Raw genomic sequence first — 16,758 nt, forward strand, 5'->3', positions numbered from 1 at the left:
CAACCACAAGAGGTCCTTGAGCATGCTGCCATAACTGGGCACCCTAAAATGTACTGCTGTTTGCTGCAGCAGAATGCAAGGTGGTGAGGTCAGTAACGGACGCACATATACGACCGAACACATAACCTCTCATGAGTCTTTCGCCTGGCTGAGAAAACAATTCTATTGTTCAGTGTGGTATTACTCAAGATCTCCTGGCGTCTCCCAGGTTTTTCATATCAATGGCTGAATACCCATCCTTCTATATGTAACGTCAGCGCTGACCCTCCACCATCAACAGAAGTATCAAAACATTATATTGGCATAGTGCCCAACCTAAGGATAGACAGATTTTCCCTTTTATGAGGTTATTATAAGCCGTGTGGTAAGAGGTGTGAGTCTGCGAATAGACACACCCAGGAGTGATGCCTATCTATCTGTAGCTGTCTATCTATCCTCGTTTTATTGTCCGCCTGTCAGTTTAATCTGTTCCTGATGACACATCAAAGGTTTTAATGCAGGTCAATACCCCACAAACACACAAAACAGAAGCATCTGCCACGTAAGACAAGTAACCCACACAATCACGCTGGCTAAACAAATCGTAAAAATAGGTACGAGAGTCCAGCGGCTGATTGTTTGGCAGCCTTTTATGAAGCTGCCATAAAGGGGTTTGAAGTATTTGAAGTTTCTCAGGGAGTTTCTGCTTGTTAAAAAAAAAATGAATGAAGATGTCTCGAGGTGGATTTTGTTATTCAGGGTGTCAGTGAGAGGAGGGGGGTCATCGCCAAGGTGCAACCGAGAGGAGCAGTGCAGTCTGGGTGCTAATCAGACTCGTCCTCCGAAGCAGCGTTTGACATTTCCCATCAACACCGGCTCCTGGCTCTCTCTCTCTCCTCACCTGGGCTCTCTGAGACGCTTAGCCCCCAACCAGACTGTCTTCCATACTCTGTTGACACAGGCAGGCTGCTCCGTCAGTCACTCGCCTCATTAACTCCTGTTGGGTTATTCCCACTGCTATAGTCGTACATGCACGTGCCCTCTCAAACGCACACTCGCAATACATCCACTGAGTCAAAGTTTCCCAGTCGGAGGCAGTCGAGTGTTTGTCAGTTTGCACATTTTGACATGTTTTGACGTTTTTGCTGCTTACGTGAATTACTACAGCTGCCGGATTCACTTTCTGTCTGTTAGCCTCTGATCAGATGAATTGATTTTGGAGTGTGCTGACAGGATAAGTGTTTTCTATTTTTCTTGTCTGTTTGTATTAAAGCTCAGTAGATACATCACTTGCACAATAGATAAATAGCAGTACCCGTATTTTTTAGCGGGGAGGGCAGTTCAGAAAAGGGGGAATAGTTAAATATTTGTAGTTTTTGGGGGATAGTCATCTCTATATTTTGGAAGTGAGGGGGGCTTTACTGATTGAACTTCAATCTCTCCAGAGAGCAATCATTTGTTCTACTGCAGCTCCCAACTTCACTTTATTCTGCATCTTAACAGAAAACAATACAATACAATACATACAACTAACTGAACCAGGGGAGGTATTTCCTTCAGACTAAGTTGTTTCTGTACTTGATATTAATCAGCCAAACACGGCGCATTTACAGTAAACCATTTGATTTTAGTAGCTGGATCTGAATAAACCACACATTTCAATAAATCAACAGATACAATATGTATGCCTCCTCGCATCTCTATGATTTATTACCAACAAAAGCATTGATCATCATTACGCAGACCATGATAGCCGACACAACTTACTGATTCACTTTGATACCCCATCAAATATCCAGCTGACAAAGATCTGTGTCCATCCGAAGCCACAACTCATAAATAGATATGGGACAGTGGCACTTTCTTTTTGGCTTCCTAGTTCCTTCCAGGCAATAACTTTGATCAGTGGCAGCAATTTCCTGGATTTATAAAGTTTGAATGAATATCTATCAATTTGATTTAACACAAACTGTGACATCACGGAGCGTGCCAGCACTTCCTCTTTTTTTTTAAATATGTAAATGGTGGTATCTTGCAACAAATCAACTTGAAATTGGTTTGAATCAAAGGGGACGATGTAACGCCAGAGCTCACTAAACGGTGTTTAGTGATGCAAAACAGAGCTATCCTTTCTGGAGGGAAATGTGAAATATACAAGTAATCTGTATTTAACAAGCCAACCCAACAAATAAACAACTGTGTCAGTTTGATGACAGACACAGTGTTTTGAAGATCTCATGAAGGCAGATGAGAAAGAGCTGATTGAGAAGAGCAATGCCTGAGCAGCATGTTAGCGTATCATAATTGACTGTCAGGTGGTTGGTGTGGTTTGCAGGGGTAGTGTGGTAGCCTGCAAACGGGGTGTGATTAAGCTTTCCTGCTGTTTGTTGTGTTCCTACACCTCCTACACCATTTTAGTCTGAAGGGAATTATAACCTCCATTTTCGTAGCTGGGGGTGAAATGGCACAAACTCAAAGCACTCAGTGCCCATTAGAGAGATACAATCGGTGTCCTTACTTTAATGAAAGCAAATGCTGAACGGATCGTGTTGAAGCAGATTGCTCGTCAATAAGGAGTATATTTGTGTAGCCGCTACTGATAAAGTTGGTACATCAGTCCCTTGTAAGACTGTTTCACAACTCTACGTCTTTGAGTCACTGGCGGTATCATGATCGAAACTGTTTCCTGTAACCTTGCTGATCAACACATTCTTCCGATAGGCACTTTAATTCTGCTACTGGGCTGAGATAATTTAGTTCCTGTCCCAGATTTTCTAGACCGTTTCTAGACCATTTTCGAACCAATACGATGTGAGGAATGTAGTGCCAATAAATGAAACAAAATAATGAAATAGCACTTTTTTTTAAAGGGGCACTTGACCGATTTATCATATGAAGTTCAGTTTGGGCGTCATGCGGAGTACAACTCAACCTGTGAAAACAATAATGCTTTCTGTGGCTCTAAAGGAAGCTTTCTAAAGTCTGCGAAAATAACCCTGGTGATGTCATCAACCATTGGTACAAACTTAGAGCTTGAAGATCGAAAGAAGTGAGCATTTACAACACTAGGAGGTAACGGAAGACGCTATAGAGATGCAATATGGGAAGTGTAGGATCCAGTGCTATTGGAGCATGACATGGTAAGGACTAAAAGTTGGGATATCTCGTCCTTTGCTGCATCAATTTTGACCGTTCTTTCTATCATCGGTCTCTTACGAGTCTTTCAACTTAATATCCCTTCAAGAAAATAACATTTTAGGGCTCAAAAAAGTGACAAATCAGCTTGCTAAGAGTCTATCATTCTAATATTTCTCATCAGACACCGGCAGAACCTCAATGAATAAAAGCAAAATCAACCACACAAAGTGTCAAAATTTAACTAATAAGAAACAGAAGAAACCTTCTCCAGCACAAAGACTGGAAACAGGGGGAAACTGCTAGCCTGGCACTGTTTAACGTTAACAAAATCCGGCACCTCTTAAAATCACTTTTTATGACACTTGATACCTTATTTGTGTAATCCACATCCTGGTGTCTTAGTTGCCACTTTAGACATAGCCAGACTAGCTGTTTCACCCAATTTCCAGACTTTATGCTAAGCTAAGCTAAGCTAACAACCTTTAGGCTGTAAATGTAAATTAAAGAATTATCTGGTATTCAATAACAAAACAAGTTGTTTACAGTGTATCCTAAGAAACTTTCAGGACAGTTATGTCTGAAAGTAAACAGCCACACGGACACGTCAATGAGCCTCAGCCCTTCCCTTCTTGTTCACCGTTGCCTAAGAATGCAATGGTGGCCAGCGCTGACTCACCTGGTGGAGTATCGCGCGCACACACCAGCCCCCCGCTCTCCACTCACTCACCTCCTTCCCCTCCCACTGAGTTCACCCTGCGCTGCAGTTCAAAGTGGTTTTGCCTGTCTAGCCTTGGCGTTTAATGTTTAAGTATTGGGAGCGGCTGGAGAGTGCAAATAAAATGCCTTTACAGACTCCGGGGCACGCTGAGGGCTGTGATTCCAGATACTGTATTGTGAAATTCCCATTGTGCTTGACGGAGTATAGCCTCAGGGTACCTGAATCTGTTCAGCTGAATTTGGCCTCTTTACTTCTTCATAATACTTGAGGCGTGCGGCTTAGATAAACCATTTAGAGGGAAGATTATTGAAACTTCATTATGCAGACAAAAGAGGACACATGTTCAAGGGATAAAAGGCAACGTGTCCGTGCTATAAACTGTTTGTCAAAAGTTCAAAACAGGATAAAAGGTTTGAATGCGAACCCCACCTCTAAGAGAAAACCACAATGAGTTGTGGTATGGCCGGCTTTCTGTTGGGCTGGAAGGAAGGAAACCCTACTTGCAGCAAAGGAAAACAACACAGAGAGCCTGACACTACTTATATGTTTGTGCGTGATTATTCTGTAGTTCTAATCCGTCTAACAATGTTACAAAACATTCAGACAGGAGGAGGCTTTAAAGCAGTAATTGGGGGGGACTTACATGGGTAAAACGCAGCTCAACCACTTCTAGTTGCATCTCGCTCGTGCTTGATCGAGACTGTGGCACAAGAAATCAAACATGGGTGTGGATTTAGTCTGATTCGAAGCATATCTCTTAATTCCCTTGAATGTCAGGCTTTTTAGAGAACGAGTGTAACAGAGCAGATGTAGGAGTCTCAGACCAGATAGAGGACTGTGTCAGGGGACGTGAGGTCTGTGTGTTTTTGGGGTGGGGGCACAGGTTCTGATGTGACACAGAAGGAGCCGAAAACTGATGACTCACTGGCCGCTTTCACGCCTCACGCTGGATTAGCCATCACATGCAATAGGCTGCTTAATATGAATTGTGTAATGCCCTCAATCCCTGCAGAATTATTTCATAAAATCAGCCTCTGTTTCGCTGCGTCACCTTCACACGCAAAAACCAAGGTAAATGTAAATAAAAGAGTAACAGAATGTCGTATAACAGCACTCATATGGTATTTTGAAAGCTGTTAATGCATTGCATTTGTGCAAGTTTCCAAAAAACTGCTTATGTTGTCAGGTGAACAATTTTCAGTTTGCTTGTTCTAACTCTAATTTGCAGGATTATGTACTCCTTTGTGGTTTAGCTGCTGGGCTTTTAAAATCCTTTCAAACACTATTTGGCAAATGTCTATTTTGAGGTTGAAATGCTTACTCTAAATTGTCCGTAAGTGTGTAGATATATTATTCTTGCTTGTGTGTTAACCCTTTGCTAGTCTCCTGGCCTGTCCAGGGTGTTTACATCCCAGCATGCATTCACCCTGAACAGGAGTGACCCAGTTTCAGTCCAGAACAGAAATAAGCAGGTATTGCAAGTATGTTTAGTGTTTGTTTTAGGATGTTTGAGACCGTTTCAAGATAAGTTCTCAATCAGAACTTCATACACTAAATTGGCCTTAGATATTTTTAATTAATTGTCTAAACTGTCTGCCATGATTTCTACTGCCTTTAGTTGCAAACGCCACCCATCTGGCACTGGAGGAGGCCAAAACCAAACAATGAAGTGTAATGTTTGCAAATACTATTTGCCCCGGGTCGGGCAGATAGATGGTTGGTTTCCTCTGTGGGAGAAACTCAAGTTCAAATCCAGTCTGTCACATCAGCACACCTTGCTCTTTAGGCTGCATTATTCATCGCAATCTCTGCATTATTCATTTCACTTAGCATCACATGTTGTGACTTGGTTCATTTACAAAGAAACCCTTAAAGTCTCTACAATCATAACAATAATAATTACGATCATATCATCCTTTTTTGCATGCGAGGACTGAGGCCTCTATGGACCCTCGCTGCCTCACCCCCCTCCCGTCTGTGGTTTTGAGGTGTTTGTGTGGCATGCCAGGTTTTTATCTCAGAGCTGTGACACCTGAACCAAGACTCTGACCTGGGGCCAAACAGAGCCTCCGGTGTCCCTCAGGGCACCACAACTGCTGTCAGCTCTGTGTTTGAACAGTACCTCTGCAAAAAAAAACTGCTGAAATATGTCTAGAAAAGACATCTACATGTCAATTCAGCGACGTGTGCACTGGAAGCCATCACTGGTAGTGGTGCAGTATCTTGGTTGGGGGTTACACGGCAGTGGGCCAAGTGCACAAGCCGTCTTTTGGCCAAGATTTGATGTTCATGATCTCAGTGAGCGGCAGGCAGTCTCACCTGCCATGGTGCTGCGGTGCCTGGCACAGACTGAACACCACCAGACTGGAGGTCAGCCAGAGTGAGGTTTAATGAGACTGAAGCCACACCAAAGGCTGGCATATCTGTCCTCACTTCAGAGCACCTGTGCCACACTGTCAGCGTGATGAGAGCTAAAGTTGCCCCCAAAACAGCCTCTCTTCCTGTAATTACTCTAACAGTTGGTTTGTTATCACACACATAATTTGCCTTCCTGAAACATTTGAAATATCTGCTTTCGTCTGAACCGATATGCCTTGAAGTGGGATACAGTGGTGTTGTATGTGTGATGGTACCATGCTGCATTTTAATCAACAACACTAAACTATTTCCTAACTGGCTATAATCACAGGAATATAACTATATGTGTGTTTTTGGGTTAAAAACAACTCGGGAAGGTTGGTGATTGAAATCCAATCTAATAGGGGTGGAGAATTAATTACAGAAGTGCTGGGTGTTACTGCTTATGAGTGCGAGAAGCCCCCTCTCCTCCCCTTCTCCTTTAAAGGAGTCAAGAGGAAGTTACAGTTGGGTGTAAACATAAATGTCTGCCACAACTATGGAATACAATGGGGTACCAATGCTTAATCTGTCAATGAAGTGGACTTTGGAAGGAAGAGATTGTGTAGGATAACCTATGGAGTGATCTTTGCGGAACATTTTAGGCCTAAATAGATTGGTTCCAATGAGAATTGGCCAGAGATGAGTCGGACAGCCTGGAATGCGTTCTCTAAAGCCTCACCCATATAGAAGCCTGTAAGTCTGTCCCGTTCCTCATTCTTACGGAGTCTACTTTATGTTGTGAGTCAGAGAAGTGTGAATATGCACTGTCATTATATCAATATAGGTCTAGAGGAAATAAAAACGAATCGGAGGAAATAATAATTTAAAGAATAAAATGCTTTGACGAGTACGGGGGCGCAACAAGGACGCACAGTGCACGAGCTGCGCAGAAATGAGTGCAGGTCTATTTTCAAGTTTTACTGAAATTTCAAAGAATTGAGAAGTGTCAAATCAGATTTCTTTAGACTTCGATTAACCTAAATGTTATGAAACGTCTCTAAAGCCATGTCCGTGCGTTCATGTTGTTTTAAAGAGGAAACTGTTCCACCAATCTCATTATTTGTACAGTAAGTACACTCTTCATTGTGTTTTTCATATATTTGGAGGATACGAGGTCACAGCCAAATCATCCAGCGCAGTCGCGGGCCATGCGCGCGTCCAAGAGCAGTTTTATTCTCCTGGGAAATGCATTCTGCGCGGAAAGTTATCCCAGACGCAGTTCAATTACTGCACACGTACTGAAATCACTTCACCTAACTACACTGCTTCAGATTTGAGCCCAGCACTGAGCAAGTGCTCCTGTCTGTCCTTTCCTGTGAAATCTGAAAAAAATGGAAGGGTGAAAAAAGACGGTTTATAATTGATGTTTTCCCATGGAACAGCCCCTCCTCCCCGCAACACAGGCTAACCCTCAGGTGGAAGAAATCTTTTTTTTGTGGGATAACATCAGGAGGGTTTGTCTAGGCGAGCCAATCAAATCCCTCCTCTGCAATAGATCGGTGCTATAATACAAAGCAGTAAAAGCGGTCGCCTCACACAAGCGGCTGCAGCTCGACTAGAGATCCCGTGGCTTTTAATTCCTTCACTACTTTTTTTTTTTTAAACCCTCCTTCGATTTGCCCCGTTATTACCATTTGTCTGAGGCGTTCATTTCCGCACCTGCCACAGTAGAGACCAGGCGAAGGCGAAGTAGAGGAGGAGACAAGGGCATTGCGAGAGCCGGGAGAGGCAGACGGTATAGAGATAGCAGCGGCGACTCGTTTGAGATCTTATAAAGGACAAAAAGAAAATGCTGCTCTGGACCAGAATCGTATTGGTCGGTCTCATCTGCTTGTCCTTGGTGTCCTCTGGGATGGGATGCGGACCGGGCAGGGGCTACGGCAGGAGAAGACACCCGAAGAAGCTGACACCTCTTGCGTACAAGCAGTTCATCCCCAACGTGGCGGAGAAGACCCTCGGGGCAAGCGGTAGATACGAAGGCAAGATCACAAGAAACTCCGAGCGATTTAAAGAGCTGACTCCCAATTATAACACAGACATCATATTCAAGGATGAGGAGAACACCGGTGCCGACAGGCTAATGACTCAGGTAAGGAGACAGAACCTTTTTTTTTCTACCCTTACTGCCCGTCTCCTAACGCACCATCACTGCGCACTGCAACAACCTCCTTGTCAGACTGATTGCGCACCTTAAGGGAAGTCTGTTTTACCCGCTGCTGAACTCTTCACACTGAGCCCCTTTTTTAACTTCCCTGTAAAAGCAGATGCGCTTTATGCACCAGGCACGGGAGTTTTCAAAGGCTGCAGGCTCTGAAAGCGAATGCAGAAATCCAGCTGGAGAAGTGATGTGCAGGCGGACAGTCAGGACACTCGGCCTTCATGATTGTGACAGTGTATTTAAAATATTAATGTGCCCCTCTCCTCATATCTATATTTGTATCTTTTGTGAGGCTCTATTTGTTGTCTTACGGACGCACATTCACGTTACATTACATGTCGGGAGGACATTCAGCATGTTGTTGCCTAATTAAGCTTTACATTGCGGCTCGTTTTAAGCGCGTTTGTCTTTATTCCAGCCCTGAACACACAGAGCTGGGGATGCGCACCGCTTCAAACAGCCGGGTTTATTCAGGCATGGCGTGGCTCATTCAGACATTTTCTCGCACAGGCTGCTGTAATTCAGCCTTTTCGCATGATGTGCACCAGCGCATGAAAACAGTGACATGTCTTTGAGAGTGTTCTGAACACTATCAGGACTTCATACACGGGTGGGACTCGGTCAATTATAGGAGCACGGCGCGCATGGATGATGACATCTTTTTTTAATACTCCATCAAAATGTAGGCAGTTAGTTATCAAAGCTCACAGCTCGTGCTGTACAGATAAGACGAGGCTCACAACACGTCGGGGAGAATTATATCGTGGTTGCAGGATGCCGCGTCTCTTCAGCATGACTTTTAGCACTCAGATGCTGGTGAATTATTAAAAGCGCTTGGGTGATATTGGCTCAGTAATAATAAAATGCCGCTGGTGATGGTGATGGTGGTGCTGGTGGTGATGAAGCCAGGCGCGCGCCGGAGTCCCTGAACCCGTGCCTCGCACCATGCATGAGCACGAGCTCCGATGAAATATTCACTGTGCGTGCGGTCTCGGCGTCCCTCTCAGCCCTCCCCACATCTCCTCTGTGATACACCTATAGGTTCACATAAACACAGAGATGATGAAATTACAGGCGCGTGGGGATGTGATTCCCAAACTGGGGTTCAGGGGACCCCCCCCCCCCCCCCCTCGGATCCTCGTTGAGGTTCCACGGGCTCCAGAAAAAAAAGGTGGATAATTTGATTTCACTGTTATTTCATTCATCTATGAGAATATTGAGTAGCATGGATCTGCAAAGCTGTCATCTTAGTAAAACACCCCACCTGCTGTATACACAGCTGTGTTTACAGGTCTGTATAAAACTATAAGGAGGAGGGAGTCCCTCAGATAAGATTTGATTATATGACTGCCGTTTGTCTATTGGGGGCCTCAAAATCGCATGTTTGGGAGCTGCTGTTTTACAGATTCTTTTTTTTTTTTTTTTTTTTTAAAGGTCAGTTGTTGCATCAGGTTTATCGTCAGCTTTCCACTCAGCATTCGAGGGTTTACAGAAAAGACAACAACATGCTCGAAGTGTGACATGTACATGAAAGGGCTTTTTAGGCACCCCTCACTGGGCCTTAAAACGCAGTTTGAACTTATGACCTTTGGTCAGCAGGAGGCCATAGTAAGCTAAAACAGGTGAAATTGTTCTTATCGTACATGACATAAGGTCATCAAATTGGGGGATGCACAAGAAGAGAGGAGCTGAGCTGTTGTAAAGGCTACTCTGGCAGCGGGTTAAGCATTATATCACATGGGAATTTACGCTGTGCCAACGGTCTTTGCGCTGTTCCACGGCTTTACGCATGAACCTAGTGGGCTCTTACGCACGAGTTTTACGCATGGATATAGTGGACTTTCCTTGTTTTCTTGCGTTTTAGAGAATAACTGTACTCGTACATGGAACAAGGCACGTGCGTGCAGTGGCTGCCTTAGGTGTGTGCAATAAATCAATTAATCAATCCATTCACTTGACTATAATATGTACTTGAAAAAGCGCTTCAACAAGCATACTCCTAGAAAAGTAGAGACGATGTCTCTTTGAGTGACGGGGCCCGAGATCAACAGCACCGTGACTCCCATCATCTAATCCACAAATTATAGCTTCATATTCAGTCGTGCAATAGTATGGTCCCAAAATAAGTGTATATTTTCTCTTGTGGAGAGGGGAGATGGCTCAGTGTCTTTCCTGTGAACTTTCGTTTGTTTCATCATGTCAGAGACAACATGTAAAGCTGAATAAGGATATCCACAATCAAAGAAAATACTTGATTTGCCCTGTTTAATCGTGTCATCCACACCGTCACATGTTACTTTCCACGCGGAATAAAATCTCCACTGTTAGATCTGTTCGCAGTGGAGCGCTGTTATAGGACTCATGCAGTCTCATACCCGCAGTGCAAACGGGTGGGAAAAGAGACGAGCTGGCGGCTTGTTTGCACTGACAGGTAGCTGATAAGTGTTTCCTCTAACCAAATCATTTGTGAAAAGATTAAGAGGGAGGCTGTTGAACAACTTTACCCCGAGCACAAAGCGCCGGTCTAGGGCGCCCTGCTGGGCTTCACGGTGGCTGAGCAGAATTTGACTTGATTTGCGGCACACGACCTAATGAATTAATAAATAGGTTAAGCTTTACGGCTCTTGACTCCGACAATCCCACTCAGAATGTGGGAGGTTTTTTAGGGGGGTTGGGGAGGGGGGGCTTTTTATTTATTTTTTTTATTCATCACATTCTACAAGTGTGATATCCTCATACAACACCCACTGATATTAGTCGATGCTTTTATTGTTTAGTTTTTTTGTTATACGAGTTTCGGGGTCTGTGTGAACCGTCTCGCTTTAGGACACGCAGGCTGTCCATGAAGACGAGAGGGACAGTGGCTCACACACATAGACGCTTCTCTATGCGCCCATATACCATCCCTGGATATCTCACAAGTCTGTCAGTCAGCAGCCCAAACACCCCGACTTAAGGAGGCATGTCACGTTTCTCAGACTTTGCAAGAGAGGGATAATGAAAGTTTCCCTCCGCGGTTGGGCTGAAAAGACTCTTTGTGATGTTTTATTTGACATTATTGGTCGAGCGTCGAGAATAGTTGTCTTGGAGAAGGCCAAGCATCTTCATTGAGAGCGCGGAGAGGTTGGGGTGCGACGATTTATTTATAAGTCAAACTCCAGATATTTTAAGGCAGCCAGCTGCTCCTGAAGATCACCTTCGTATCATCTGCATATCAATTATTGATTTAAAGAAAACAGACAAGTTGCAACCAACAAAGGACTCGCGCATTGCACGGCCTAATACGAACTCATCAATTTCTAATGCACGCATGTTGTGTTCAACGCAACACTTTTGGAAAGAAAGGGATGCTGCATGCTCGCACCTTTCCAAGACCAAAGACCCGTGTGTGATAGGCCAGTGAAGCGAACGCGGTGCCTTATCAATATTTCATCAGCAGCTTTCTTATCCGAGATGTGCCCTCTGACGCTGCTGCTCACACTGACACATGTAAGCTCAAAGATGCAGTTCAGCGCCATGCGTTTCACCTCAGCTGGGAGGAATCAGGTGTGGGCGAGGCCTCGGTGACTTTGACTTATAATCGTTATCGCTGTGATGGACAGCAGAGATGTGTAAGCAAACGGACCAGATGTGTATTGGGGTGCGCTATTTCTAATATTTTATTTCTCTAAGCAAAAGATGATGTGAGATGCTGTTCTAGATTGAGACTTCCCCACAGTGTGCGCCTCTGGACCACTTTACATGCGCAAAGCTTGGACACAACAGGTGACTAACCGGTCAAATTTTCTCCCTCTCGCAGAGATGTAAAGACAAGTTGAACTCTCTGGCCATCTCGGTGATGAATCAGTGGCCCGGGGTGAAGCTGCGGGTCACCGAGGGATGGGACGAAGACGGACACCACTTCGAGGAGTCGCTCCACTACGAGGGCAGGGCCGTGGACATCACCACCTCGGACAGAGACAAGAGCAAGTACGGCACTCTGTCCCGGCTGGCGGTGGAAGCCGGATTCGACTGGGTCTACTATGAATCCAAAGCCCACATCCACTGCTCCGTGAAAGCAGGTAAGGCTGCACAGATGAGAGGGGGAGCATACTCGTTGTACCAAGAGAAAAATGCTGTCATGCGCACTGCGCTGCTGGCTGTAAGGAGAAAATAACCAGATGTATCACAGGGGCACGTTTCCCGTCAGGTGCGATTGTAATCTGAAAGAGCAGGTGCAGCTCTGGGAAGCTGCAGCCATGCCTTATCTTTTAGAAAACTCCCATGCTAGATCAGAGCCCCTTCAGCTGCTTGCGAGGGAAAAGCATATTAGACGTCATGAAGGTGTCAAAAAGGAAGTTGATGCTTTTCAAGTGTCCAAAAAAAACTGATTTCAGTGACCAATCGGCTGCAACATGTACAGGTTAAAAGAAACACCACGTGAGAGCAGAAACACAACACCACGTTTTTTTTTATTGCAAAACTATACATTTTACGATCATCAACAAAAAAAAACAATTCTCATTCAGTTAATGATTAATCACAAGAACGTGCACTCAATATTTGTCTAATGAGGTAATTGGAGAGCAGAGTGTAACCATTCATTTTGACTATGAAACATGTTTCTATGAATGATGTATAGGGCGTTATGAGCATTTCCCATGCAGCTTATTTCTTGATCTTACACCGCCCCACTCTGTCTCCTGGTGGGAACCACGGCCATAAACTAACACGGCTCCTCGGTGTGACCTAGAAAAGCTAATCATTTGGTTCACTTTTTGTTTTTTATCAGTGGAAGCCAAATGAAAATACTGAAAGTTGTGATGTTTTTTAGGTTATAATTAGAATTTGATCATCTAATGACAGAACGAAAAGAATTTCTGGTTTGAGGTATTTTTTTTCCGGATTTTATTCGACTCAGCTTTGAGATCCAGTATTTAGTTTAAAGACAATCTTTGTTTTAGTTCCTTTTTGGGGGGCTAAAACAACCTTACAGGCCTTTACTAAGCTACAGGACACCTATGGCGCGTAGAAACTATTCTCTTGCACTGATTGATGAACCGTGGCACCTTTTTTTTTTTTTTTTTTTTTTTAGCTCAGACTTTATTGATAAATCCCTTACTTATCATTCAACACACACGTTTTGAGATCACAGTATGGGCCGGGCCGACGTGTCATTAGGGGTCATGCGACTTTACCAAAAGGATTTGGCTGAACAATGTTGAATTGGTTGGGGTAAATCTGGTTTTCAGTTGTCACCTTATTTCATGCTCGGGAATCTTAAAAGAAGATTAAAAGCCCCAACTTCAGAGCAGGAAACCCCCTTTGCTGTGTGCAGGACAGTGTGGTCCCAAGAGACTGGTATGTGAAGAGCTCCACCAAGGCCAAAATTATTGTCATCAAGCCTGACAACAAAGCAGCGAGAGGTGGTAGAAAAGAGGGCGCATTGATGTTGCACAACAGAAAGCATTTAAGAGTCCGGGCCCTCATTTAAATTCAAATCTACGACTCGAGAGGCTTGGAAAAGTGGCTCCACTGGGTAAATAGTAGTTGTGAGTCGCCTATTTGTGTGAATTGTCACATAGAGGTTTCTGCACCTGAGTAAATATGGGGACGAGTAGCTGGGAAAGGCGTAAGTGTTCTTTACCAAGAGTAGCTTGATCCACAAGCTGATTTAGAATAACAATGGCTGCTCTTTATTGGGTTTTTTAATTAAGAATAGATGAGCCAAGGCTTTCAGTTTTCTCGTCTCAGACAACGTGGGCCAAGCCAATACGCATTTGGCACGGAGGAGCAGACAGGCATCATTATGCAAAATGCATATGGCCCACCATGATGTGTGTAGGCAGGAAAAATACAAATATGAGCGAAAAAAGGGAGGCTAGTGAATGGGCTTTTGAATGGGCTTTTGAATGGGCTTTTGAACGGCTGAAAGGCACGTGTGATTTGTTATTTTTAAGTTTTAAAAGCTTAAAATATTGCTGCTTTGGAACATCTATTGTCTTTAAAGTATTTAAACAATATTTTTTCAGTTGGCCTACAATATACATAAACATTTTCTGACAGTGTAAAAAGAAGTATATTGTGTTTCAACAACACACTCTTTTATTTGAACAGAAAACTCCGTGGCAGCAAAGTCAGGCGGCTGCTTCCCGGGCTCCTCCACGGTCACGCTTCAGGATGGCACCGAGAAGGCGGTCAAACACCTCCAAACCGGCGACCGGGTCCTAGCAGCAGACGACGACGGAAAACCGATTTACACAGACTTCATCATGTTCATCGACCAAGACTCAACGACCAGGAGGCTCTTCTACGTGGTCGAGACCGTCTCGGGCCAGAAAATCACCCTCACGGCGGCGCACCTCCTCTTCGTCGGCCGCAACGCCACGGAGGGGGAGCGGATGTCGGCGATCTTCGCCAGCCAAGTCCGATCCGGACAAAAGGTGTTCGTGTTTGATTCCGAGCGAAGTCGACTCGAGCCCGTGACCGTAAAACGGATTTACACGCAAGAGCACGAGGGCTCCTTTGCGCCGGTGACCGTGCAGGGGACCGTCGTGGTGGACCAGGTCCTTGCGTCCTGTTACGCAGTGATCGAAGACCACGACCTGGCGCACTGGGCCCTGGCACCCGTCAGGCTCGCCCACTGGGTGTCCTCGTTGCTTTTCAGTTCCCAGCCTCGAGTCAGCGCACAGAACGACGGAGTGCACTGGTACTCCAAGATCCTTTATCAATTAGGAACATGGCTCTTGGACAGCCACTCGATCCATCCACTTGGGATGTCAGTATTCTCAAGTTGAAACCTCTACTACGGGAGCAGAATGAGACTTACATGTAGGACACACGAACTATTCAGTAGATTAAATAAAATAAAATAATAATAATAATTAAAAAAAACGAACGAACAAACAAACAAGACAAAGGCCCCAGCGGAGTTGGGATATTTATTTCAGTGACTTTTCCATGTGTCCCCTTTCAAAGAATGAATGGAGCCTTAAAAAAGTTTCTCTTTGAATAATTTATTCTCATGTGAACTCGCTGCTGTCACACAAATGGATTCTGAAACGGTGTGAGCAGCAAATTGTGCATAATCTATTTTTGTATATCTCAAATGCAAAAAAAAAAAAAAAAAAAAAAAAGACAGAAAAAAAAAAGACAGAAAAAATAGAAAAATAAAAAATATCGCCAAGAGAAAGAAGAAGATGTAGAAAGGAGCTAACGTTGACAGGTTGTAATGTTCATATGTGTGCAACTGACTGTTATATTTTGGGGAGAACAAACTTCGCGGGGTTCCATAAATTATATTTTTATACACAGAATTGTAAATTAGATTTTGACAGATCGCTACCGAATCACATTTCGTTATTTGAAATAGTGTAAGATATGAGAATATATTTTAATTTAAATACAGTAGTTGGGAAAGTATTGGAAAATCTTGTACTGCTTGGTTTATTAAGAATTTTATTATTTTGGAAACTGTTCGTTTAAGTTGTCGGAGAGGGACAGATATTCTGCCTCATGTCTGCATTCTCTGCTTTTCCTTTTTTTTGTTGTCTTTCTATTTTTCTGTTTTCCTCTGAGAAAAATATTAAATGCAGATTCTGACAATTCAGTAACAGTTAAAGTAGTACTGAAACAGTTTCGTTAAATAAATTAATAAGTAACTCCTGTAAATGTACTAAAATGTATTTTTCTTTTCATATTTTGTAATAGGGAAATAGTTTTATAGAAATGACCTGCGGCAGATGCAAAGTTTGGATAGTCTATATAGCCAGACCATACCAGTTAACTTTCATAACAGGGCGATGCGTCAAAAATGTCTAGAGTTTATTATTTATATGTTTATTACAAAAATGAGATAAAGAAAATCTTCAAACTTGCAGTTGTTACATGTCTTTGTCTGAGTGAACTTCACAGTAAACACAAGAGGGGAACATTTGAACACTAGGAGGCATTTTCCGGCCAAATTAAGGTCGCAAATGAGTTGTTGGAGCAGCTCATCGATAATACAAATTGTATTGCGCTTCTCACTTTGATCCAACATGTGTTTTATAACAAGGCGTTCATTTTTTGGGCGGTTATAATTAACATATAATTGTTTAACATGGTAATTGAACGAGCTTTAGCGGGAGAGCCAACACACAATCCCACCCTGTTTGCTAGCCTTTTTCTTTTTTTTCAAAATGGAGAAAATATGGCGCTTTGAACTACCTTTTGCATGCTTGCGAAATGTTGAGAGCCCATGTCAAATTTAACGAGGTTTGCCCTCCGCAAATAACTCCGAACTTGCAGACAAATTAAACAGAAGTGTGTTTGTTGGCCCTAAACGCGCTTCTCGGTGTCTGCAGGCTGAGGTCAGATTGCTCCATCAGTGACTGACAGAAGAAAC

The 16,758-nt window shown here is 43.6% G+C and overlaps 1 protein-coding gene across 1 annotated transcript; it reads left to right on the forward strand.

The window, feature by feature from the left end:
* The first annotated feature begins 7,568 nt into the window (after window positions 1-7,568).
* Window positions 7,569-15,247, forward strand: shha (sonic hedgehog signaling molecule a). Its single transcript, XM_076080877.1, is given in 5 exon segments — window positions 7,569-8,324; window positions 12,193-12,454; window positions 14,490-14,903; window positions 14,906-15,168; window positions 15,170-15,247. Coding segments are annotated over 5 exon segments (1,317 nt in total). The 5' UTR covers window positions 7,569-8,024.
* The last annotated feature ends 1,511 nt before the right edge of the window (window positions 15,248-16,758 follow it).

Source organism: Anarhichas minor, unplaced genomic scaffold (assembly GCF_050575085.1).
Source record: "Anarhichas minor isolate MPS153535 unplaced genomic scaffold, ASM5057508v1 ptg000074l, whole genome shotgun sequence".
NCBI lineage: Eukaryota > Metazoa > Chordata > Actinopteri > Perciformes > Anarhichadidae > Anarhichas > Anarhichas minor.